Here is a 20,765-nt window from a genome sequence, read left to right as displayed (position 1 = left end):
CAAAAAGATTTTTGCGGTGAAAAATTGTGTGAATATGTTCCAAATGTGTTTACGACAAATAAAAACTGACTGCGAACATCTTACAAATCCTGATGAAAACCCCAAATTCGCTACGTTCGCAAGTATCCCCTGCTCAGTGAGCTTTATCGGCCTTCAGATTCAAAACATGGCCGATGCCGATATTTGTCAAAATGCCAAATATCGGCGCCGATAATCGGCCGGGGCCGATTGTCGGTCTATCCCTAGGGATTAATCGGTATCGAATCGAATCGTGACCTGTGAATCGTGATACGAATCGAATCGTCAGGTACTAGGCAATTCACACCCCTAGTAGCCACTGTAATTGTGTGTCAAGTTGTTTTTCATCACAAAGATGAGAACATTTAATGTGAAATAGTTTTAGATCCTAAAAAGGTTCGATGGTTGTTCTAATAAAACTATACTAAAATTTCAACAGGTTTTGTTGACTAAAACTGGATGAATAATTTTTTTTTTTTTTTTTTTTTTAAGTTTTCTTGGACTAAAATAGACTAAATGGCTCGAATTATAGTCAACTAAAAATAGACAAAATAAAAATGAGATGAAGTTGACTAACTGTGATAAAAACTAACAAGTGTGACTGAAATTGGACTAAAAGCAGACAAAATTTAAAAATGGCAGACAAAATGAACACTACTTTGCTGCCATCTTGTGGCATCTAAAAGCAATTACAACCCCTAAACGTCAATTCCCGACCTACCTGGCAGTGAAATGCAACCAGGACGGTCCATTACTGGCATCATCGTCCCCGTGAAGGGCTCCTTCGTGACCGCATTTTGGCACGTGCTCCGGCGGGGGCGGCTCCTCGTCGCCGTGGTTTTTGGAGGCGGAGGCCAGCGAATCCTGCGATCGGGACCGGGTCAGTCCCCGGATGATCATTTTAAAGTGCGCAAAAGGGTTGTCGGGATCCTCCGCTTTCTCCTCCTGGGAATCGCCTCCGACGGAAGAGGAGTCTGCGCCGAAAGGTGGCCGTGGCAGCTTTGGCGTTTCCTCGATGTCATCGTCGTCGTCGTCGTCGTCGTCGTCTCTCTTGGGTGTCTCGCATGACGAGATGATGATGGTGGGGAGCGGAACGCCGCCGGGGACGCCGTCTGAGCTTTCTGCGGCTGTGACGACGATTTCTTTTGAGGGTTCCGTCGGTGGGGTGGAGCTCTGGAAGGGAAAATGAGCAACTTCACTTCAAGCAGGAGAGATTCAAATGGACACATTATGACTCTGTGGAAAGCCGTTTAAAGGGATACTTGACTCATTGAGCCATTTTCAGCAGTAAAAAGTTCATATTTGGTCGATAATTCATGTGGTAACTTCATAATTTTTTTATGTACAATTAATACCTTTAAAAAGTCATTTTTCTACTTGCTGTTGACTGATGATAACATCACCTGTGCTGAGAAAGTAGGAACCGACCAATCATGGCTCAGTTTACTGACCAAACTCAGAAAACAGGTGAACTGTGATTGGCCGTTACTTCCTCAGCACAGGTGATGTCATCATCAGTCGACAGGAAGTAGAAAAATTACTTTTTTAAAAGGTACTATAATTGTATATGAAAAACAACGGTGGGTTGAGTGGTTGGCACGTCCACCTCCCAGTTCTGAGGACTCGGGTTCGAGTCCAGGCTCCGGCCTTCCTAGTTGGAGTTTGCATGTTCTCCCCGTGCCTGCGTGGGTCTTCTCTGTGTGCCCTACGATTGGCTGGCAACCAGTTCAGGGTGTACCCCGCCTACTACCCATAGCCATCTGAGATGGGCTCCAGCACCCCCCGCGACCCTGTGAGGCATAAGTGGTCAAGAAAATGAATGTATGGATGGATGGATGGAAGAATAATAATTTAAAGGTATTAATGGGACATGAAAATTAATTAAGTTATCAAATTCATTCTGGACAAAATAACTTTCCTCTGCTGAAAATTGTTCAATGAGTCAAGTATCTCTTTAAGGTCAATCCACTAGGCCTCTTTATTCTCACTAGGTATGGGCGGATCAATCCCAAAATATCGATATTTCGATCCAGCGTGTTCACTTGTCAGTACCGATTCCTAAGCTAAAGTATTGATATTTTCAATTAATTCATTATTATTTACTTTATCTCAATTTTTTATTTTTGCATATTAGGGATGTAACAATATCCAGATATCACGATATGAAGGTCACGATAATTATCACGGTATGTGTGTCACAATATTGTTTAAAAAAAAAAAAGTGTTTTTGTACATTACATCAATGAAAAATATAAAAATATGAATATTATATATAAAAAAAAATATATATATATATATGAATAAATATAATATATATATTGAGGTACTACCTCGGATGGATGGATATTGAGGTACTAATTTTGACTCTGTTCAACAAGCATGTTATGTTCCCCTTCATCTGACCATTATTGTGGCTTTTAAATATAAGGACCAAAACATGTCCTGTGAAAATTAAACTGCACTTAAAAAAAAAAAAAAAAAAAAAAAAACTAACCATCAGAGGGTGCTAGAACTGCACAAATGGAAATCAAACTGATTTTTTTTTTTTTTTAACAGATGTGTTGTTTTTAATATTGTGACATGACAACAACGATATATTGTGGCAGTTTTAATATCACGATATTGCCATTATCGTTACATCCCTAGTGCAAATGAGCTACTTTTTCCTTCCACCTTCTGCACGCATGTAAAAGCAGTGCATCGGCGTCTGTCCCCGCACACTCTTAGGTCCCCAAACCCGTGTCAAGCATGCTTTTCCTTCGCCCTGCTCACAAACATTTGGAAGCATGGCGGCGGCATCATTGGCATCAATGATGATCGTGAGTGTGGTGAACTGTAAAATCACAACTATGTTGTTTTAAGGTTTGTTTTTTTTATTTATTTATTTATTCTTTAATTTTTTTTTTATTATATATCAGGGTGAAGGCCAATGCCCACATCTCATGGGCACCCCACGCCACTGTTGACAAGGTGACAGATGTGTATTTAAAAAAATAAAAAATAAACAACTAAAAAAATAAAAAAATAAAAAAATTAAAAAAATTAAAAAAGGAGAAATTGCGTGGGAATGCTGAAAGCTGAATGCTAAGATTTGAATGCATGTAGAATGCTTATGAAGTAAATTGAGAAATTATGAATTTATGACTTCCTAGTTATTGGACAATGCACTTTACCAACTGTATCACCGAGCACCTGGTAATAATGATAAGTTATATGTACGGAAGTGGGCGTGATACTTGGAAAAAGTTCAATGTCTGTCCCATTGAAAATGAATGTTGAAAAGTTGATATTAAACATTACATTGTGCTAATATTTTAAGTAATGTGGAATCAGGCGATATATACCCCTGAAGGCGTCAATTTTTGCAGCTAGTTGAAATTTGAACAGTATAATTTGGAAGTATTATGTGGGAGTTGTTAAGCGGCAAAAAAAGTGTGGAGCATAAAAATCACAATAGCTGAAAAGCATTCCCACAACAAAACAATAAAAATAAAACACTTCCGGTATCGACATTGAATCAGTATCACAATATTTGGTCCCAGCATTACTTGGTATTAACCTGGCAATAGTTCTGGTACGTCTCCACAGTAATTTGGTTGGGAAAGGCGGGATATTCTGTACAATAATTCGAGCTGATTGGACGATGCAACATTGCACGCGTTTGTTTTAACCAATCACGGCCACGGGTGAAAATTTCGTCTTCGTTCAGGTCGAACATCTTACCAGCTAGAAATGCACGAAGCACCTCTCGCTATTCAACATTCAAAAAGGAAATGGTGAGCAAATTTGCAAGAACACAATTCATCTTTCACGGACTCGCTGTTTCTCATTTTTTTTTTTTTTTTTTTTTTTTTTTAACAGCGTGATTTTTTTTAAATTATTTTTTTTATACATGCTTTTTGATTTGTTCATTTTTTTTTTTTTTTTTTTTAACAGCGTGATTTTTTTTTAATTTTTTTTTTTATACATGCTTTTTGATTTGTTCATTTTTTTTTAATTTTTTTTTTTGGTCTTTGTGCGGCCATCTCTCTCGAACCCTACGTCCGACCGGGGTCATACAGGCATCCGCTGATTTGTTTCGACGAGACCTTTCCAACGGTGTCTGTCTAGTTGCGCCACGACTAGAGGTGTGCAAAATTTCCGATTCTTAGATTATTCACGATTCGGCCGTGGAACAATCGAGAACGATTCACAAACGTCCAAATTCCGATTATATAAATATGCCAAGGGAACCGAAACTAAAAGTGAACCGGAGCGAAAAGTACGCGGAACTGAAACGCAGTAGCGCGCGCGGTCTTCGGGACGCTTAATGGGACGGACCGAGAGTACACATCCACAACTCACGCCTCGAGATTCAAAACAAAAACAAGCATGGCTGAGCTGACCAACCCACCTCTTCGTCAGATCAGACCTGCTCCGAAAAGGCAAACAACTTCAGGCGGAAGTATCAGCTAGCTGGCTGCAATGCGTCGGTTAGCGTTCTACAGGGCACCGCGCAGTGATACGAACGAACGAACAGAAAAGTAGTGGCTGGCGGTAATGGCGTCTGATTTTATTCAGAAAAGAGTATTGTGGTGGAAATGTATCACGCTTTTGAAAACAAATAGTTTTTAGAAGAAAAACGCTTTATTTCCGAGACCCCAGCCAGCCTGCTGGACTATTTTCCTCTCGTCCAACGTCGAACCAGAACTGGTGTCACCGAATGCTGTCAGGGGTAAGTCAGTGCTGATCGCACACACGGGAGGTGAGGATCAAATTGAGATTCATGTTAAAAAAGCCGAACGATCCCTTTAATGTTTACACGTTCATGTTTACACAAGTTAAAAAGCAGAAAAGCACTTGAGGGTTTTTTTTTTTTTTTTGTACCTCTGAGAAACTTTAATGTTTACATGTTCATCTTTACACAACTTAAAAAGCAGGAAAGCACTTTTTTTTTTTTTGGCATTTGTATTGAAGTAGTAGTTCACATTGTCTTTCATTTATACCTCAGTGCACTTTTGAGTGGATAAAAATAATATATTTTTGCTCAGTGCTATGTTTTATTCTGTTGAAGACTGAATATACTTAAAAGCTGTTGTTACAGAATGAGGACTTGAGTATTTTATTTACTGTTTTGAACTGTTAACTTGATACTGAAATAGTAGTTTATGTAGGCCTGAGAGGACTTTTGTACTATTTTTGTAACTAATGTACGAAACATTAAAAGCACCAAAATACATTGTTTTTTTTCTGCTGCCTGGGGGGGAAATCAATAATCGTTTTATAATCGAATCGTAGCCTCTGAATCGTAATCGCAATCGAATCGTGAGGTGCCCCAAGATTCCCACCTCTAGCCACGACATTGCATTACGATGATGAAAATATATACTGTACTATATAATAAGTAAATTAAAAAACACATACTTCGAATGAAAAAAATGACTAAAAAACAAAAAAAAAACAAAACAAAAAAACAACTGATCAAAAATGAAATACCATTCTGAATTAAAATACATACTGTGCTGAATACTTTAATAAATTAAAAACAAAACAAAAAAACATACTTTTCATGGAAAAAATGAATGTAAATGAAAGAACAATTATTAATGTAAAAAAAAGCATTTATAATAAAGGAAAAAAAATCACACCAAAACGAAAAAAAAAAGACAGAAAAGAATATATATATATATATATATATATATATATTAGGGGTGTGAATTGCCTAGTACCTGACGATTCGATTCGTATCACGATTCACAGGTCACGATTCGATTCGATACCGATTAATCCCGATACGAATTTATAAGTCGATTGTTGCGATTTTTTTTCATTCAAATTTAGAAAATACTAATCAGTAAGCTTGTAGAGTGTAAGATTTATATGAAAATGTATTTATTTATCTGAAATTTCAGTCTTATAGAGGTTGTAATCTGTTTCATGTTTGAACAGCATTAAAATAAAATATTAAGGCTTAATGTTCCGTTCATATAACATTCTTCCATGCTCACGGTGTGAATCCTAACCCGAAGTCAGACGTTTTGTTGAATATTTTTCCATTAAAAATGGAAGTTTAAAAATTGATTCACACACACACACACACAAAAAAAAAAGGCAATGACGATAAGACGTTGAATCGGTAAGACTACCGAATGAACAATTCTGAGCTCTTAAAAAAAAAAAAAAAAAAAAAAAAAAAAAAATCGATTTTTTTTTAATTGAATCGATTCGAGAATCGCGCGATGTAGTATCGCGATATATCACCGAATCGATTTTTTTTAACACCCCTAATATATATATATATATATAATTAACGTATTTATTTATTTTTTAATTAACACGGGTTTCCATTTTCGCGGGTAGATTTTGGTACGCAACACCCACGATAAACGAGGGAACACTATTTTATTTTTTTCCCTGTTGTATAGTGCAATAAGCGAAGTGCGCATTAAGTTTGTGCATGCGCAAGGGAAAAAACGAGGCAAACTACCCTATCAATTTGAATGGCGGAGATTAGAGTGGTGACAATCTTTGCGTAACTGTACACTTTAAAGCTTGCAAGTCAACTTCCCCGATGTCAGTAAACCACATGCTATGCATGTTAATAAAAAACAGCAACTTTCCAGCGGTTTAAACGTTTCTATCCATTGGATCCAATTCATTTTCAATGACCGTTTGGTAGTTTCGCCTACCCACAATGCACCACACCGCTACCCATAATGCACCTTCAATTCGAGATGCGCACTTCGCTTATTTGCACATTTGTTTTTTAAGTAAAGTTTTGAAGAATGTATTTATTGGGGTTAGTCTGACATTTAAACAGGAGTGTGTTCACGTTCTACATCTACTGTTCACTTGAGAAATGCAATTTTAGCTTTCTATTTCTATCAGTTTGTGGAAAACTGATTTTTTAATCACTAAAAAAAACTTTTTTTCCATTTTGTATTTTAGTTCCAATTTTCCCTAATGTCTCGAGTGCATTATTTCTGTTACACTTTCTTATTCCTAAACAAAACTAATCTGATATAAAAAAATATGATCGCATTTTTATGAGGATGACTTCATCTCACCCCATAAAAAATATTAAAGTACAACATTTGGGCATCATAAATGGATAGTAAACTTTTTTTTGTACTGAAGCAGTTGAGTACAGTTATCCCTACACAGCCCACTAAATGTGCAAAGACTGTTTATCCCCAACAGACCCCTCGCTAAATATGACAGCTTATTTGCTAGATTTTTTATTTTTTTTGCAATCTCACAGGAGCAATCAAAACAACTTCCGTAAAAAAATATATAAATAAATACTGTCCATGTATATAAGCAATAATTGAGAATATTTTTTGCTGCGGCCTACTCCCAAGTCAGAACAGATTGAAGAGTTTCTTGTCTGTCACTCAAGCGTGGTTTATTTGAGCAAGGCGGTGGAAGACAAATAATGAATACTGGCTACACTTGGACATGATGAGTGACAATATAATAGAGGCAAAGATTATAATACTCATAATGGAGTTATATTGCCTGATAAGTTTTTTTGACCTTATGAAGGCTGATTTCGTATTGGATCCGATGAGGTTGCGCAGGCAAGTAAAGAGCATTTTTCCACTATGTCACAAAGTTTTAATATTGCTTACATTTTGGACATTCGAGCACATCCAATGCAAGTTAAAATGGCAAGCTAGTGAGAACAGGTGCTTAAGAATACTTTGGAAAGTGGGTTTTAATAAAATATAATGTGTTTAAAAGCAAACTTTTATATGTATTGTAAATGTATTTGGAGCAATAAAAACTCAAAAGTTGAAACAAGAAAACTGTAATTAAAGTGGTTCAAAACCCCCCAAAAATGTAATGGTTGGTCTTTTTTTTTTTTTTTTTTTTTTTAAACTTTGCCACAGTTCGAAATTGTTTTATGTTATCTTATTTTTGTTTTTAACATTTTTATTCATGTACAGCAGCACCTTGTTTCAACTGGTTTTATTGAAAGTGCTCTATTAGGGCTGCTTGATTATGGGAAAAAAATAATCAATTATTTTGGCAATAATTGAAATCACGATTATTCAAACGATTAATTTTTGGTACAAAACAAGAAAATGCTTTAGCATTTAAAAATATTAAGACCAACTGGAAAAAACAAAAAAACAAAAAAACAAAACAAAACAAAAAAAAAACACTAGAATTATGTAAATTCATTTTGGACCACACAGAATTTATTATAATACAGTACATATTTAGAATATATATTTATTTATGTTATAAAAAAACGAAGTTGGAGTGCATACAGCATGTGCACTGTGCAGTAGGAAAGAACGTACTAAATACTGATGGAAACTTGGTAACGCATCATATCAACTGGGTGCAATTCAGCAATTAATTAATTAAATGCAAATTACTTTTGTTTTATCTAAAGTCCCGTTGGGGTATTTTTTTTAAAGCAATTAATATGCGTTGATATGTGATTAATGCGATAATTTTCTGTGATTAATTAATCTATTAACGCTTTAACTTTGACAGCCCTAACCGAACTCCTCCCATGTCCGAGTTTTTGCCTCAGGGACCGCTGAAGCCGCGTGCCGCTTGGCCATCCGGTACCTGTCAGCTGTCTCCGGAGTCCCACAGGCCAAAAAGGCCCGATAGGACTCCTTCAGCTTGACGGCATCCCTTACCGCTGGTGTCCACCAGCGGGTTCGAGGATTGCCGCCGCGACAGGCACCGACCACCTTACGGCCACAGCTCCGGTCAGCCGCCTCAACAATGGAGGCGCGGAACATGGCCCATTCAGACTCAATGTCCCCCGCCTCCCCCGAGACAAGGGAGAAGCTCTGCCGGAGGTGGGCATTGAAACTCTTTCTGACAGGGGATTCCGCCAGACGTTCCCAGCAAACCCTCACAATACGTTTGGGTCTGCCAGGTCAGACCGGCATCTTCCCCCACCATCGGAGCCAACACACCACCAGGTGGTGATCAGTTGACAGCTCCGCCCCTCTCTTCACCCGAGTGTCCAAAACATGCGGCCGCAAATCCGATGACACGACTACAAAGTTGATCATCGAACTGCGGCCAAGGGTGTCCTGGTGCCAAGTGCACATATGGACACCCTTATGTTTGAACATGGTGTTCGTTATGGACAATCTGTGACGAGCACAGAAGTCCAAAAACAGAACACCGCTCGGGTTCCGATCGGGGGGGCCATTCCTCCCAATCACACCTCTCCAGGTCTCACTGTCATTGCCCACGTGAGCGTTGAAGGCATGCATGCATGCATGCATACATACATGCATACATACATACATTATATTTGTATGTGCCCATTTTGTGTTGGACGAATGACTGCTAGTTTGTAAGTTGTCGATGTTCTGTTTCATGTACAGCCCTTTGTATACAGAAATGCCTGTTTTAAAGTGCTTTATAGTGAGTTGAGTTATACATGGACCAATCTGGAGTATTCCCCAAATTTAGCTAGAGCGGCTTAAATTACAGAAATGATGGTATATTGCGGCACAAACTGCGCAATATATTTTTTTCTTAGCAATTTGCGTGTGCATACAAATAGATGAAATGTAGAAAAATGTGACCTCGTCGTCCTCTTGCCCAGGTGTCAGGAAGTAAGCCAAGCCGCTCAGCAGGCCCCACACGCCTCCGTAATGTTGCTCTTCGTTCAGCAGCTTGTCCAGTGGACACAGGAACTGGAACACCGGTTGCGTGTGTCCAATCAGTGGGTCGCAAATTAATTCCTGGCAAGGCAAAAAAAAAAAAAGCAAGATGCTGAGTCAGGGGTAGCGCATCCAAATGTATTTTGTGTGTGTGTGTTTTTTTTTTTTGTGTCACCTGAAGGAAATGCTCCACAGAGACTTTTGCTTTTTCTTTGGCCTCGTCGTTGACCTCCATCTCATTGAGCTCCAAGATATTGGGCAAGCTAGTGGAGTCCTGGAGGGGGACATCCACAAATAAAACCAGAAGGAAGAGTTTCTGAAAATGCCAAAACTGATTAAATATGTCAAAAGAAATTCATTTTTGCTCAATGCAGCATCTCCAAAAAAAGTTTGTAAATGCCACAAGCATCTGTTTCTATTTGACTGGCCGGGCGAATTTGCCAGCTGCGTGACGTCACTCCCGCGGCAATTTGAAAGCATGCACGGATTTTTATTTTTTTTTTCCACTCACTCATTCACACATGTAAGCTTCTGTGAGTGAGTGAGTGAAAAAAATAATAATAATCAGTGCGTGCTTTCAAATTGCCGCGGGAGTGATGTCACACAGCAGACATTCGCCCGGCCCCGTTCGCGACACGCCACCCCCCGCTCTGCGATTGGCTGGAGGTGTGTAAACACTGTCTTTCCACAGAAACGGCCCGCTGTTTACAAAACAAACACAAAATGGCAAAATACAGGCTGGAGGGGTGGGAGTTTAGGACAAAATAACCACCAGAAATGAAGACAAGCCCTGATCTGTAAATTGAGAAGTTGTTTGTTTAAATCCTGTATTTAAAAAGTGCCTTTTCCAGAGTGAAACCGGCAGACTGGGCCTTTAACTAATTTAGCCATTTTCAGCACTAAAAAGTTCATATTTTGTCTATAATTAATGCGATAACTATTGTATTTCATGTACAATTAACTCATTCAAACCCAACGATGTGAAAAAACGTTTTTTTTTAATACTTTGCCCTTCATTGACACGAAGAGGTGGCTTAAAGCAATGGTAGTTAACGGCCAGCAGGTGGCAGCAGAGTATAGGAGATTAGCCAGGGCAATGTTGCAACAAGCTCTTTTTGTGTTTTCACCAGGAATGTAAATTTCGATAAAATTTAGCTATATTCTAATGCTAATTGCTGCAAAACGGAAACAGATAGAAATAAAAAAAAATTCCTGATGAAAGAAGAGACTAATTTAAAACAGCCGGGAGCGAAAGGGGTTGCTTCAGTGAAAATTGCTGCCAGTCAATGAGTTAAAAACACTTTTTTTGCCACTTGCGGTCGACTGAAGATGACATCACACGTGTGCTCAGGAAGCAGCTAATGACCAATCATGGCTTAGTTTGCTAATGTCACATGACCAAACCCGGAAAAAAGGTGAGCCGTGATTGGTCGAGAGAGATCTGATTGGCTCGGAAAAAAAAAGTGTGAAGTGGCGCATCCTCGATTACCTGCCACCTGTTTCGGAAATAGATGACATCTGTGTATTTCTTCTTGATGTCCCACTGGAGGTTTTCAGGACTGTCCCTCTCCTCCAGGTGAACCGTGAAGATTAGCTCCTCGTTCTCCCACTCAGCCTGCAAGAAAGAGACAGAGAGAGAGAGAGAGAGAGAGAGAGAGAGAGAGAGAGAGAGAAAGACAGCGAGAGACAGCGAGAGACAGAGAGACAGCGAGACAGAGAGAGAGAGAGAGAGAGAGAGAAAATAAATAAATAACCCCACCTACTCAAAGCGTGCTTCCAAGGACAAGCTTTCCCGGAGCCTCCGCTGACAAATAACAGGCCCCCGCAGGATAATTCCAGACTGCCAGCGATATTTAGAAACTCACATGAGGGATGCTGACAGCCCAGCGGCCGACGCGCCACATTTCATAAGACAGCTTGAATTCCATCATGTCCTCTTGGACGCTTGTCAGGTAGTTCTCCAGATCGCTGTCCTCCTAATGGGGTTTGGACACAAATCAACAACGAGTCGCTAAAATGACTCCCGAGACGCTCTACTCGAGTGTCCTACACAGGGTTATTATATTGTTTTGGAATTTTCATTTGAGTTAGTTTTGATTTCGTTTTGAGTATTGTTTTTTTTTTTTTTTTTTTAGTTTTAATTCGTTTTCAGGGTGGTTCTGTTTTAGCTATTTAATAAATGCTTCTTTCTAGTTTAGTTAAGTTTCAGTATTAGCTTGTTGTTTTTTTTAAATGTGTATAATATATATTAATATATAATTGTGAGCAATATTTAAAAAACACCCTGGAAGCGACGTCATCTGCAGGTGCTTTTCTATTGGCTGCTGCTAGATGATGTCACTCCTGTGTGACACTTTCAAACGTCCTTTTTCCGGTGAATATCAAAATACTAAAAAAACACAATATTGGGATTTTTTGTGCATATAAACAGCCTACTATCTCTAATAACACTTAAAGGGACACTTTACTTATTGATCCATTTTTAGCAGCAAAAAGTTGCTACTTTTTCAATAATTAATTTGGTGACGTGATTATTTTTTTATGTACATTTAATAACTTTTAAACCATTGTTAAAATGAATCGAACGCCGGCATGTTTGTTACACGTGACTAAATAACCCGGATGTTTACGTCACTAGTGTGTAAACGCTACACTATGGAAGCACGATGCAACGCAGCCGTGCATCTAGCGTCAAACCCGGAAGGATTAAACCTTATCGCTTCGAGCCAACACGACAAAATAACACTACCGAAGGAAAGTCTGCCTTGGATGTGAAAGTTGTGGCGCCAGATGGTCTTTTCGGGCACAAAATAAACTTTGACGAACGAGTGAATCAGGCGGGGGGTGAGTGGTGCTCGTGCGGGAGCTGCAGGAATGGACAATCCGCTAATGAATGTGTGCTGTCTGGAAATGAAAGAACTCGAGGATCGGTTCCTTGCGGACAATCTCAACTGCATCCTGGAACATCAGACATTCAACATGGCAATACTAAATAGACATTCTCAGGATAGCTTTGGTTGCGATGAAAGATGTGAAGAAGAAAAGTCTTGGAGGAGCAAATATCCAACAGGTAAAGTGACACACAGTACGAGCAATGCAAAACGTGTGGAACTGACGAAATATTTCAGGAAAAAGAAAAAATAGTAAAATTAAATGTATCGTCGTTACAGCACCCAACCTCCCCTAGCTGTTTTTTTTTTCTTTTTTGCGTAGCGTCCCACTGCGGTCAGGCCAGCCGCCACTCGAAAAGACGAAGTCAAGCCAGCCGCCCCAACGATTGTTAATACTGTGCATTACGGTAACGTGCCGACGTGCCCCTGCGTTGGCCACCTTCAAATGAATTATGAAATAAAACAGTCCGTGCAGTATAATAACCAATGCCCCCCCACCCCCGAAACATGCCTACCTTTCGCTTTAAATTTGCTTCGCTTCTCCGAGATCTTTCAGTGGCCGTAGTAAGACCTCGATGTGTGCCGACTGTTGTGAGAGTGAAGGCTCCGTGTTGCTAGCAGTTGCGGCTCCTCCATCGGCTTGATTATTTCCCACGTCTGGTTCTTTAAAGATACTCGGTACTGCGTTGGGCTTTAGTATTAGGCGTGTGGCGTACCCCATCTCAAATTGTAACATATATTCGAAGTCCTCATGCCTGAAATGTTCGCTGCGCGCACGCCTGCTTGTCCTTCGGGAGGTTGACAGCACTTAGCAAACAAACCATTGTCTACTCAAGTAGCTTTTTTTTTTTTTTTTTTTTTTTTTTTTTTGGGGGGGGGGGGGGTCTCGCGGGTTTTTCCTTGCCGACGCCTTGCAAAATTTTGCAATACAGTAAGGCATAACTGACGTTTGTGTCTTCCTCGTTGTTATGTCTGCGTGAACTACTGTTCCCCAAGCGAGTATACACACTAGTGACGTCACCACTCGGGGGCGTTGCAACACGGAAGTACTTCTATGTTGAAAAAAGTTAAATAAATCAATATAGGAGTGTATTCTTCAGCTCTTATGCATGTTTCGTAGCTATACTAACTATTTACTGCCAATCAAGCCATACATGTAAAATTAAAGGAGCCTTCCTTTAATATTGAGACACTTGCTAATGCATGCACACATTTAGATTCTCCACATATTGACGCGCTTCACAAGCATATTACGTTCACCTTCATCTGACCGTTAGCGTGGATTTTAAATATAGGAGGGCCAAAACATGCCTTGTGAAAATTAAACTGCACTAAAGGGAAAAAAAGAAAAGAAAAAAAACTAGCCACCAGAAGGCGCTAGAACTGCACAAATGGAATCAACCTGACTTTTTTTTTTTTTTTTTTTTTTTAAACAGATGTGATGCTTTTAATATCGTGACATGACGACGACGATATATTGTGAAAGTTTTAATATCTCGATATCGCCGTTATCATTCCATCTCTAATATCAAGTCCAGCATGCAGACGGACGGATGGGAAAGAAGCCTCACCCGGTCGGAGTCGTGCTGGCTGTGCACGGAGCCCTCGCGGCTGCTGGCCTCGTCCTCGTTGGACGCATCCCCCTGAGCCGCCATGATCCTCATTACCAGTTCCCGCTCCAGAGTTTTCATCTTCTTCTTCTTGGCCTTCTTGCTCTTCATCTTGTCCACAAATTTCGACCAGCCCGCCTTCAACTTGTTGCCTGACAGATGACAGATTACAAAACATGCGGGACAGACGACGCGAACGTCAGAGAGAAAAACAGCAAGCGGCAAACAAATTCGACTTTGACCTTTGATGGAAGCAAGCAACAGCAAATAAATTGCGTTCCCTCCGATGCATAACAACTTTTTGCAATAAGATGCCGGATAAATAACTTGTTCATGATGTGCATACAAATACACATTATTAGGACGCCTAAACTCGGGCTGGTGTTGAATAAATATGGACAAGGCTCATTACTAGCGTGTCATTATTTGCTTTACTTCACTTGCCGATGTCGTTTGCGGCGCGCCAGCGTGACGGCGGCGAATAAATGAGTTGACATTAGCTGCTTGGACAAACAAGGGAGAAACTAATTAAAGCGCGGAAAGGCCCGCCAGTACAAACGTGTCGCAAATAAAGACGACAACACACGGCTACTGATTAAACCAGTCTTGCAGTCACAACAGAAATAAAAATAATAACAATAATAACGATCCCATCTGCTCTTCCTGATGTCGCCGTCATCTTCCCGTTTGAAAACAATCCTTCAATGAAATGCTCACTCACTCAAGGTCGGAATGGGAATCAAATTCAACCTTGTCCTGACATGCCCATCATTCTCATCTCATCCAACCTTGACAGGTACACTGATTTGTAGCCTAAGGGCACAAATTAAATTCAAATGTGTTGAAGTTGAATTTGGGGGTCAAATGAAATGACTTGGATTTGACTTTCTGTGCTTGTAGACGTTACAATCAGTGAGTCCAAACCACTATAATGTTTCACTGTTGAATACTATGACGAAGTAGTGAAGACCATCGACAAATATTTGACTATGTTGCTTGAAACATGTCCTGTACTTAGTTTGAAGTGAACACAGCAATATGAGCAAGCTTCTCCTGTGTCCGTATGCTGTTATAGCGCACATTTAGGGCTCAAGATTAGGCTAAAGTTTTTAAAAATCAATTATCTGATTGATTATTACATTAAATTGCCTCCCCTACCCCTCCATAAAACTGTTATTTTTTAAAAATGATTATTACGTTAATCCACTATGGGTGAATTAAGTTGATATAACTACTAATCGTTTGTGCATGAGTATTATTAATTCATTCACTCCCAGCTGTTTTACTGGATTTTGACTGATTTGGCAAGTCCCACAGAATATTGTATTCTATTGGTATAAAAACATGGAACCTACCAAAAGAAAGATTTAAGTTTTGTAGCAATTACAATTAGCATTAAAATATAGCTAAGTTTCATCATTATTCAGAAATCTATTTAGAGTTGTGAGTAATTGAGCTTTTTTCAACATGACCCTGGTTGATGTCTTGTACTCTGCTGCCAAATGTTGGACGTTTGTGCAATAACTACCATTTCGTCAACTGTTCTCTGCGGTTGAGAAGCTGCATCAAAGCCTTGTGTATACTCTAACATAAAAAAAACCGTATAAATACGTCTTTGGGAGACTTAAAACATTTAAAATCCAAAGTATTTATATGTTTTTGGGAGCGAATGAGCTAAACCAACAAAATTAGCCTATGCTAAATTGTTAGCAATCGCAATTAGCATTAGCGCGCTAGCATTGCCATCCATTCCATTTTTGGAACCGCTTACCCCAGCTGGCTTCAGGCAGTAGGCGGTGTACACCCTGAACCGGTTAATTGCCGTTTAAGGTAAACAAACACCATTTAGCGCACACATACATCAGAAAAAGAGGCGGTTTAGCATTAAAAAAAGATGTTATTTAAATAACGGAAATCTTCATCCATCCATCCATCCATCTTCTTCCGCTTATCCGGGGTCGGGTCGCGGGGGCAGCAGCTTCAGGAGGGAAACCCAGACTTCCCTCTCCCGAGCCACTTCAACCAGCTCCTCCGGTGGGATCCCGAGGCGTTCCCAGGCCAGCCGAGAGACATAGTCTCTCCAGCGTGTCCTGGGTCGTCCCCGGGGCCTCCCGCCAGTGGGACATGCCCAGAACACCTCCCCAGGGAGGCGTCCAGGAGGCATCCGAACCAGATGCCCGAGCCACCTCAGCTGGCTCCTCTCAACGCGGAGGAGCAGCGGCTCGACTCTGAGTCCCTCCCGGATGACTGAGCTTCTCACCCTATCTCTAAGGGAGAGCCCGGACACCCTGCGGAGGAAACTCATTTCGGAAATCTTGAAATGAGTTATATTTTTCAGTACTCTACATAATGGAGTTTTTTGTAGACATAAAAAAAATAATAATTGGATTTTCTTTGTCTTATGTGGTTATTATTGTCAATTCATGCATTTTTGTTGTTTTGTTTGATATGAAATGATGTCGCCCCTGTAAACAGTCAGCGATGATGAATTTTAGCTACAGGGACCAATAAATCTAAATCTTAAAAAAAATAAATAGATAAAATAATAATAAATTAATTAAAAGAAGAAGAAAAGAAAAAAAAAAGTGCTCTCTTTTGCTAAAAACACAGAAACATGTCCCAGAAACCGCGGTATGGACAGTCCCATTACCGCATGTTTGTTCCTTGTAGCATCCATACCAACAGAATCGAGGGCGAGCTGTAAACTAGAAGCAATTGGCTCGGACAATCGTGTCCAAATCAGGTTGCTGTCTCACTATATCTTAGCATAGCAACTGCTGGCATGTCAAGATTTAATCAATTGCAATGAGAAAATACGACTTCCAACAGCTGCAAAACACTTATCAATCTCGCTTAGGGCTTTTGTGTAAATATTCCGTTGTCACTCAAGTGTGTTGAAAAGTGCCAGTCTTGGCCGGGATACAATTAAAAAGCGAACAGAAGCTTCATTAAATCACTTCTGGGCGGCTTGATGGCAGGGTTTTTTTTTTTTCGAGCGCAGGATGCCTTTGCAGTAAACAACACAGGCAGCGATAAGAAATGGATTGTTCTGTGCTTGGGCCCCAAACAATGGCGTGCTTGGTTACAAAACTACGCAACGGAACACAAACAAACCAAATACTAAGTCGTCTCAAGCGCAGATCGTCAGCTCCAGATAGAGACGTGCGAGTCACCGTAAAAAGCAACAGGAAGCTCTTCAATTATTCATTCAATGCTAACAATATTTTTCCATTCGGGTCAATGCCAGTTTAGATCGCAAAACGGATGTGGCACAGACAAGAACACTTCAGTCATCGCTCACACTTTTTTTTTTTTTTAACTTATTTCCTTATATTTTCAATTAAAGTAAAATATCAAATGAGAGAATATAATTTGGGTAGAATTGAAAATGCTGTGGAAATAATTTAATTCATGAGTTTGCAACTTGGGTTTGAATTGGTCAAAAAAAAAAAAAAACATCCAAAGAGATAAATATGAGATTTAACATCTCTATTTGGGAATCTTAGTGTGAAAATGTCAAATAGTCCTGAATGAGCTCAACATTTTGAAACCGTAATCAGATCGACTGAGTAATGGCGAAGAAGGAGGTAAATATGTAAAATGTCTCTCAATTTAGTTGTTTTGAGAAGAAGATGCAAAGAAGGTCCCCTACTAAACTGCTCAGAGCACAAAAGTAGCAGTTAAAGTTGTAGTATTGAAGTAGCAGCTCCGTGAAGGTTTAAGACGCAACAACATGTAACATCTATGATTATGTCCACCCGTACTTAAACGCAAATTTAGCTTGTCTCTGCTACTGCATATGTTCGTATTAAGCTAGCAGACTTCGATTTAACTCATTTTCTCCCAAAAACGTATAAATATGTTCTATTTTAAATGTTTTGTGTCCCAAAGACGTAATTGTTTTTTATGCTAGAGCATACAGAAGGCTTTGATGCAGCCTCTTAACTTTACAGAACGGGTGAACGCAATGGTAGTAATTATAAAAAAAGCAGCAGGTGGCAGCAGAGTATAAGAGATCAATCAGGGCCATGTCGCAACAAGCTCTTTTTGCCAGTGTTTTTTACAGGTTTGCGAATAATGCTGAAACTTAACTATATTCTAATGTTAAATGCTGCAAAACTGAAACAGATAGAAATATACTTTTTATTCCTGCTGAAAGAAGAGACTAATCTTTCTTTTGATAGGTTTCATGTTTTCATAGCAATAGAACACAATATTCTGCGGGCCTTGCAAAATCAGTCAAATTGCAGTAACAGCCAGGAGCGAAGTGGATTGCTTCAAGGGAAAATGGCTGGGAGTGAATGAGTTAATGAAATTATAAAGTTTAACATTTTGATGGCTTAGGTTACAATGTTGACTTCTTTTCTGAGCCGGGCGCTTCCGTCTCCCGTCGCTTGCCATTTCTTTACGACACCCGCCATTTGCTTCCACATATTCAGGTCCCGTAGCGTCATTGTGCACTCGTCAACAACGGAAAGTGACGGGAGACAGAGGTGCCCGGCTCTCCCTCTTTTTTGTAATTCACGTTTGTGTCACTTTTGCAGCAAATTTCAAATAAGCATAATAAATAAATAGGTTGATGCAAGCACGCATTCGGACATGTGAAATAGCGCTCCAAACGTCAAACAAACCTTTGCCTTTGCTCTTGATCCTGGCGCTGGTGGATTCTTCAACACCCTCCAAGTTCCTACAGCAGGACAGACAAGGCACTCGAGCTTACTCGGCAACCGATAATGGACGCCGCGGGTGGGGCGACGGCAGCGGGCGACTCACACTTGAGTGCCCTCGCCCTCCTGCGAGGTGAGCGAGGCTCGTTCCGGGTCGGAGGTGCTCAGCTCTTCCGTCGAGCCTTTCGCGGAGACGCTGTCGAGCTGGCTCACCACCAGCTGGTTCAGGTTGTCAGGATCAGACAGCCATGTCACCAACAGGCCCAAACCTGAGGAGGTGGGGGGGAGCAAAAACACTTATCAACACTTCACCGGGCACACATGCACACTCCAGTGAGCGCAGACACAACAAGAAATAAGCAAAGACAGTCACAGAAGAGGGAATGAAATTTAATGAGAACTTATACGTTTTGTTTGCATCCCCATTACAATCCGAGATTTTTAACTCTCCTGTTGTGTTTGGTTCTTAACGCCCATGAGTCAAAATGTGACCCACTTTCATGTTTAACTCATTTTTATACAAGCAATCCTGTTCACTGTTTTGATGGATTTGGACTGATTTTGCAAGGCCCACAAAATTTTGTGTTCTATTTCTATAAAAACATGATGGAACCTATCAAAAGAAGATTTAAAGTCTCTTCTTTCATCAGGAAAAAATAATAATAATAAGTATATTTTTATCCGTTTCCATTTTGCAGCAATTAGCATTAGAAGAGAGCTAAGTTTCATCATTATTCACAAATCTATTTAGAATTGTGAGTAATTGAGCTTTGTTTCAACATGGCCCTGGTTGATCTCCTTTGCTCTGCTGCCACCTGCTGGCCGTTTGTGTAATAACTACCATTTCTGCAACCGTTCTTTGCAGTTAAGAAGCTGCATCAAAGCCTTCTGTATGCTCTAACATAAAAAAAAAAAACCCGTATTTAAAAAACAAAACCAAAAAAACGTATAAATTCGTCTTTGGGATACTTAAAACGCATTTATAAGTTATTGGGAGCACATGAGTTAAACAGCAAATGAATAAACAAATAAATCACAGAACGCAATGAAATGTTTTTAATATTTCAAAAACAAAAATTAAAATATGAGGGCCAGCATTTTCTTTAATTTTTGTCCCAGTAAATTTCAGCAAATTTCAACTGGGAATGACAAACAGCTTGAATCTAAATAAATAAATAAATTAATTAATTAATTAATTAATTAATAATTTTTTTTAAACATTTAAAAAAAAAAAAAAAAAAAAAAGTGGCCAAGTCCTGATGGACAGATTACGACAGTTCGACATTGATCCATAATTTCCATTCATGTCAATTTTAATTTGTCTTAATAGATTTTTATATGCAATATATATTAGGGCTGCACAATATCGAAAAAATATCGAAATCACAATATTGGCCCGTGCAATATGCTTATCACAAAGATGTGCAATAAACTTCATGTGGAATTTTATGCTTTTATTTGAATTTGACCAGTCGGTCGCTAACTAAAATGTGTACCGCCATCCAATAGTTGATTATCGAGAGGTAATTGCAATTAATTAACTAAGAGTATATTGAGTTTGCTTACTTCGCTGAATGAAAAATGTAATTTTCATTAGATAATAATGTAATTTCTTTAGATATGTTAAACATCGCAATAATATCAATACTGTTATATTCAGCATCTATATATATATATATATATATATATATATATAATATTATAGCCTCGTAATGCATTGTACAGTTATGAAAACACGTGCCATAATTAAAAAAAAAAAAATTTTAAGTGCCTCCAATGAATCAAAATCCTCGCACAAGTATGCCGGCTAATTACAACTGATATAAACAGCATTAACGTCGGGGAAAATTGCCGTGTGATATTGCCAACTCAATTATACTGCATATGAATAGAATGTTTCATCAATACTTGCTTGGGCGCGAGCCAACAGAAACAGAAGTGGCCTGCACTTGG

The 20,765-nt window shown here is 39.4% G+C and overlaps 1 protein-coding gene across 1 annotated transcript in view; it reads right to left on the bottom strand.

The window, feature by feature from the left end:
* The window catches only part of LOC144026282 (uncharacterized), a 36,744-nt gene that overhangs the window by 6,077 nt on the left and 9,902 nt on the right, over positions 1–20,765 (bottom strand). Inside the window, exons 6-13 of the mRNA XM_077532868.1 lie at positions 18,919–19,081; positions 18,777–18,832; positions 14,107–14,297; positions 11,510–11,620; positions 11,134–11,259; positions 9,820–9,918; positions 9,567–9,725; positions 740–1,191 (exon numbers count right to left, since the gene is read on the bottom strand). Of these exons, the coding sequence (XP_077388994.1) occupies positions 740–1,191; positions 9,567–9,725; positions 9,820–9,918; positions 11,134–11,259; positions 11,510–11,620; positions 14,107–14,297; positions 18,777–18,832; positions 18,919–19,081 (1,357 nt within the window). The remainder of the gene's footprint in view (positions 1–739; positions 1,192–9,566; positions 9,726–9,819; positions 9,919–11,133; positions 11,260–11,509; positions 11,621–14,106; positions 14,298–18,776; positions 18,833–18,918; positions 19,082–20,765) is intronic.

This window comes from Festucalex cinctus, chromosome 9, assembly GCF_051991245.1.
Source record: "Festucalex cinctus isolate MCC-2025b chromosome 9, RoL_Fcin_1.0, whole genome shotgun sequence".
Taxonomy (NCBI): domain Eukaryota; kingdom Metazoa; phylum Chordata; class Actinopteri; order Syngnathiformes; family Syngnathidae; genus Festucalex; species Festucalex cinctus.
Note: the sequence above shows the minus strand (reverse complement) of the source record. Positions and strands in the feature narration are given on the sequence as shown.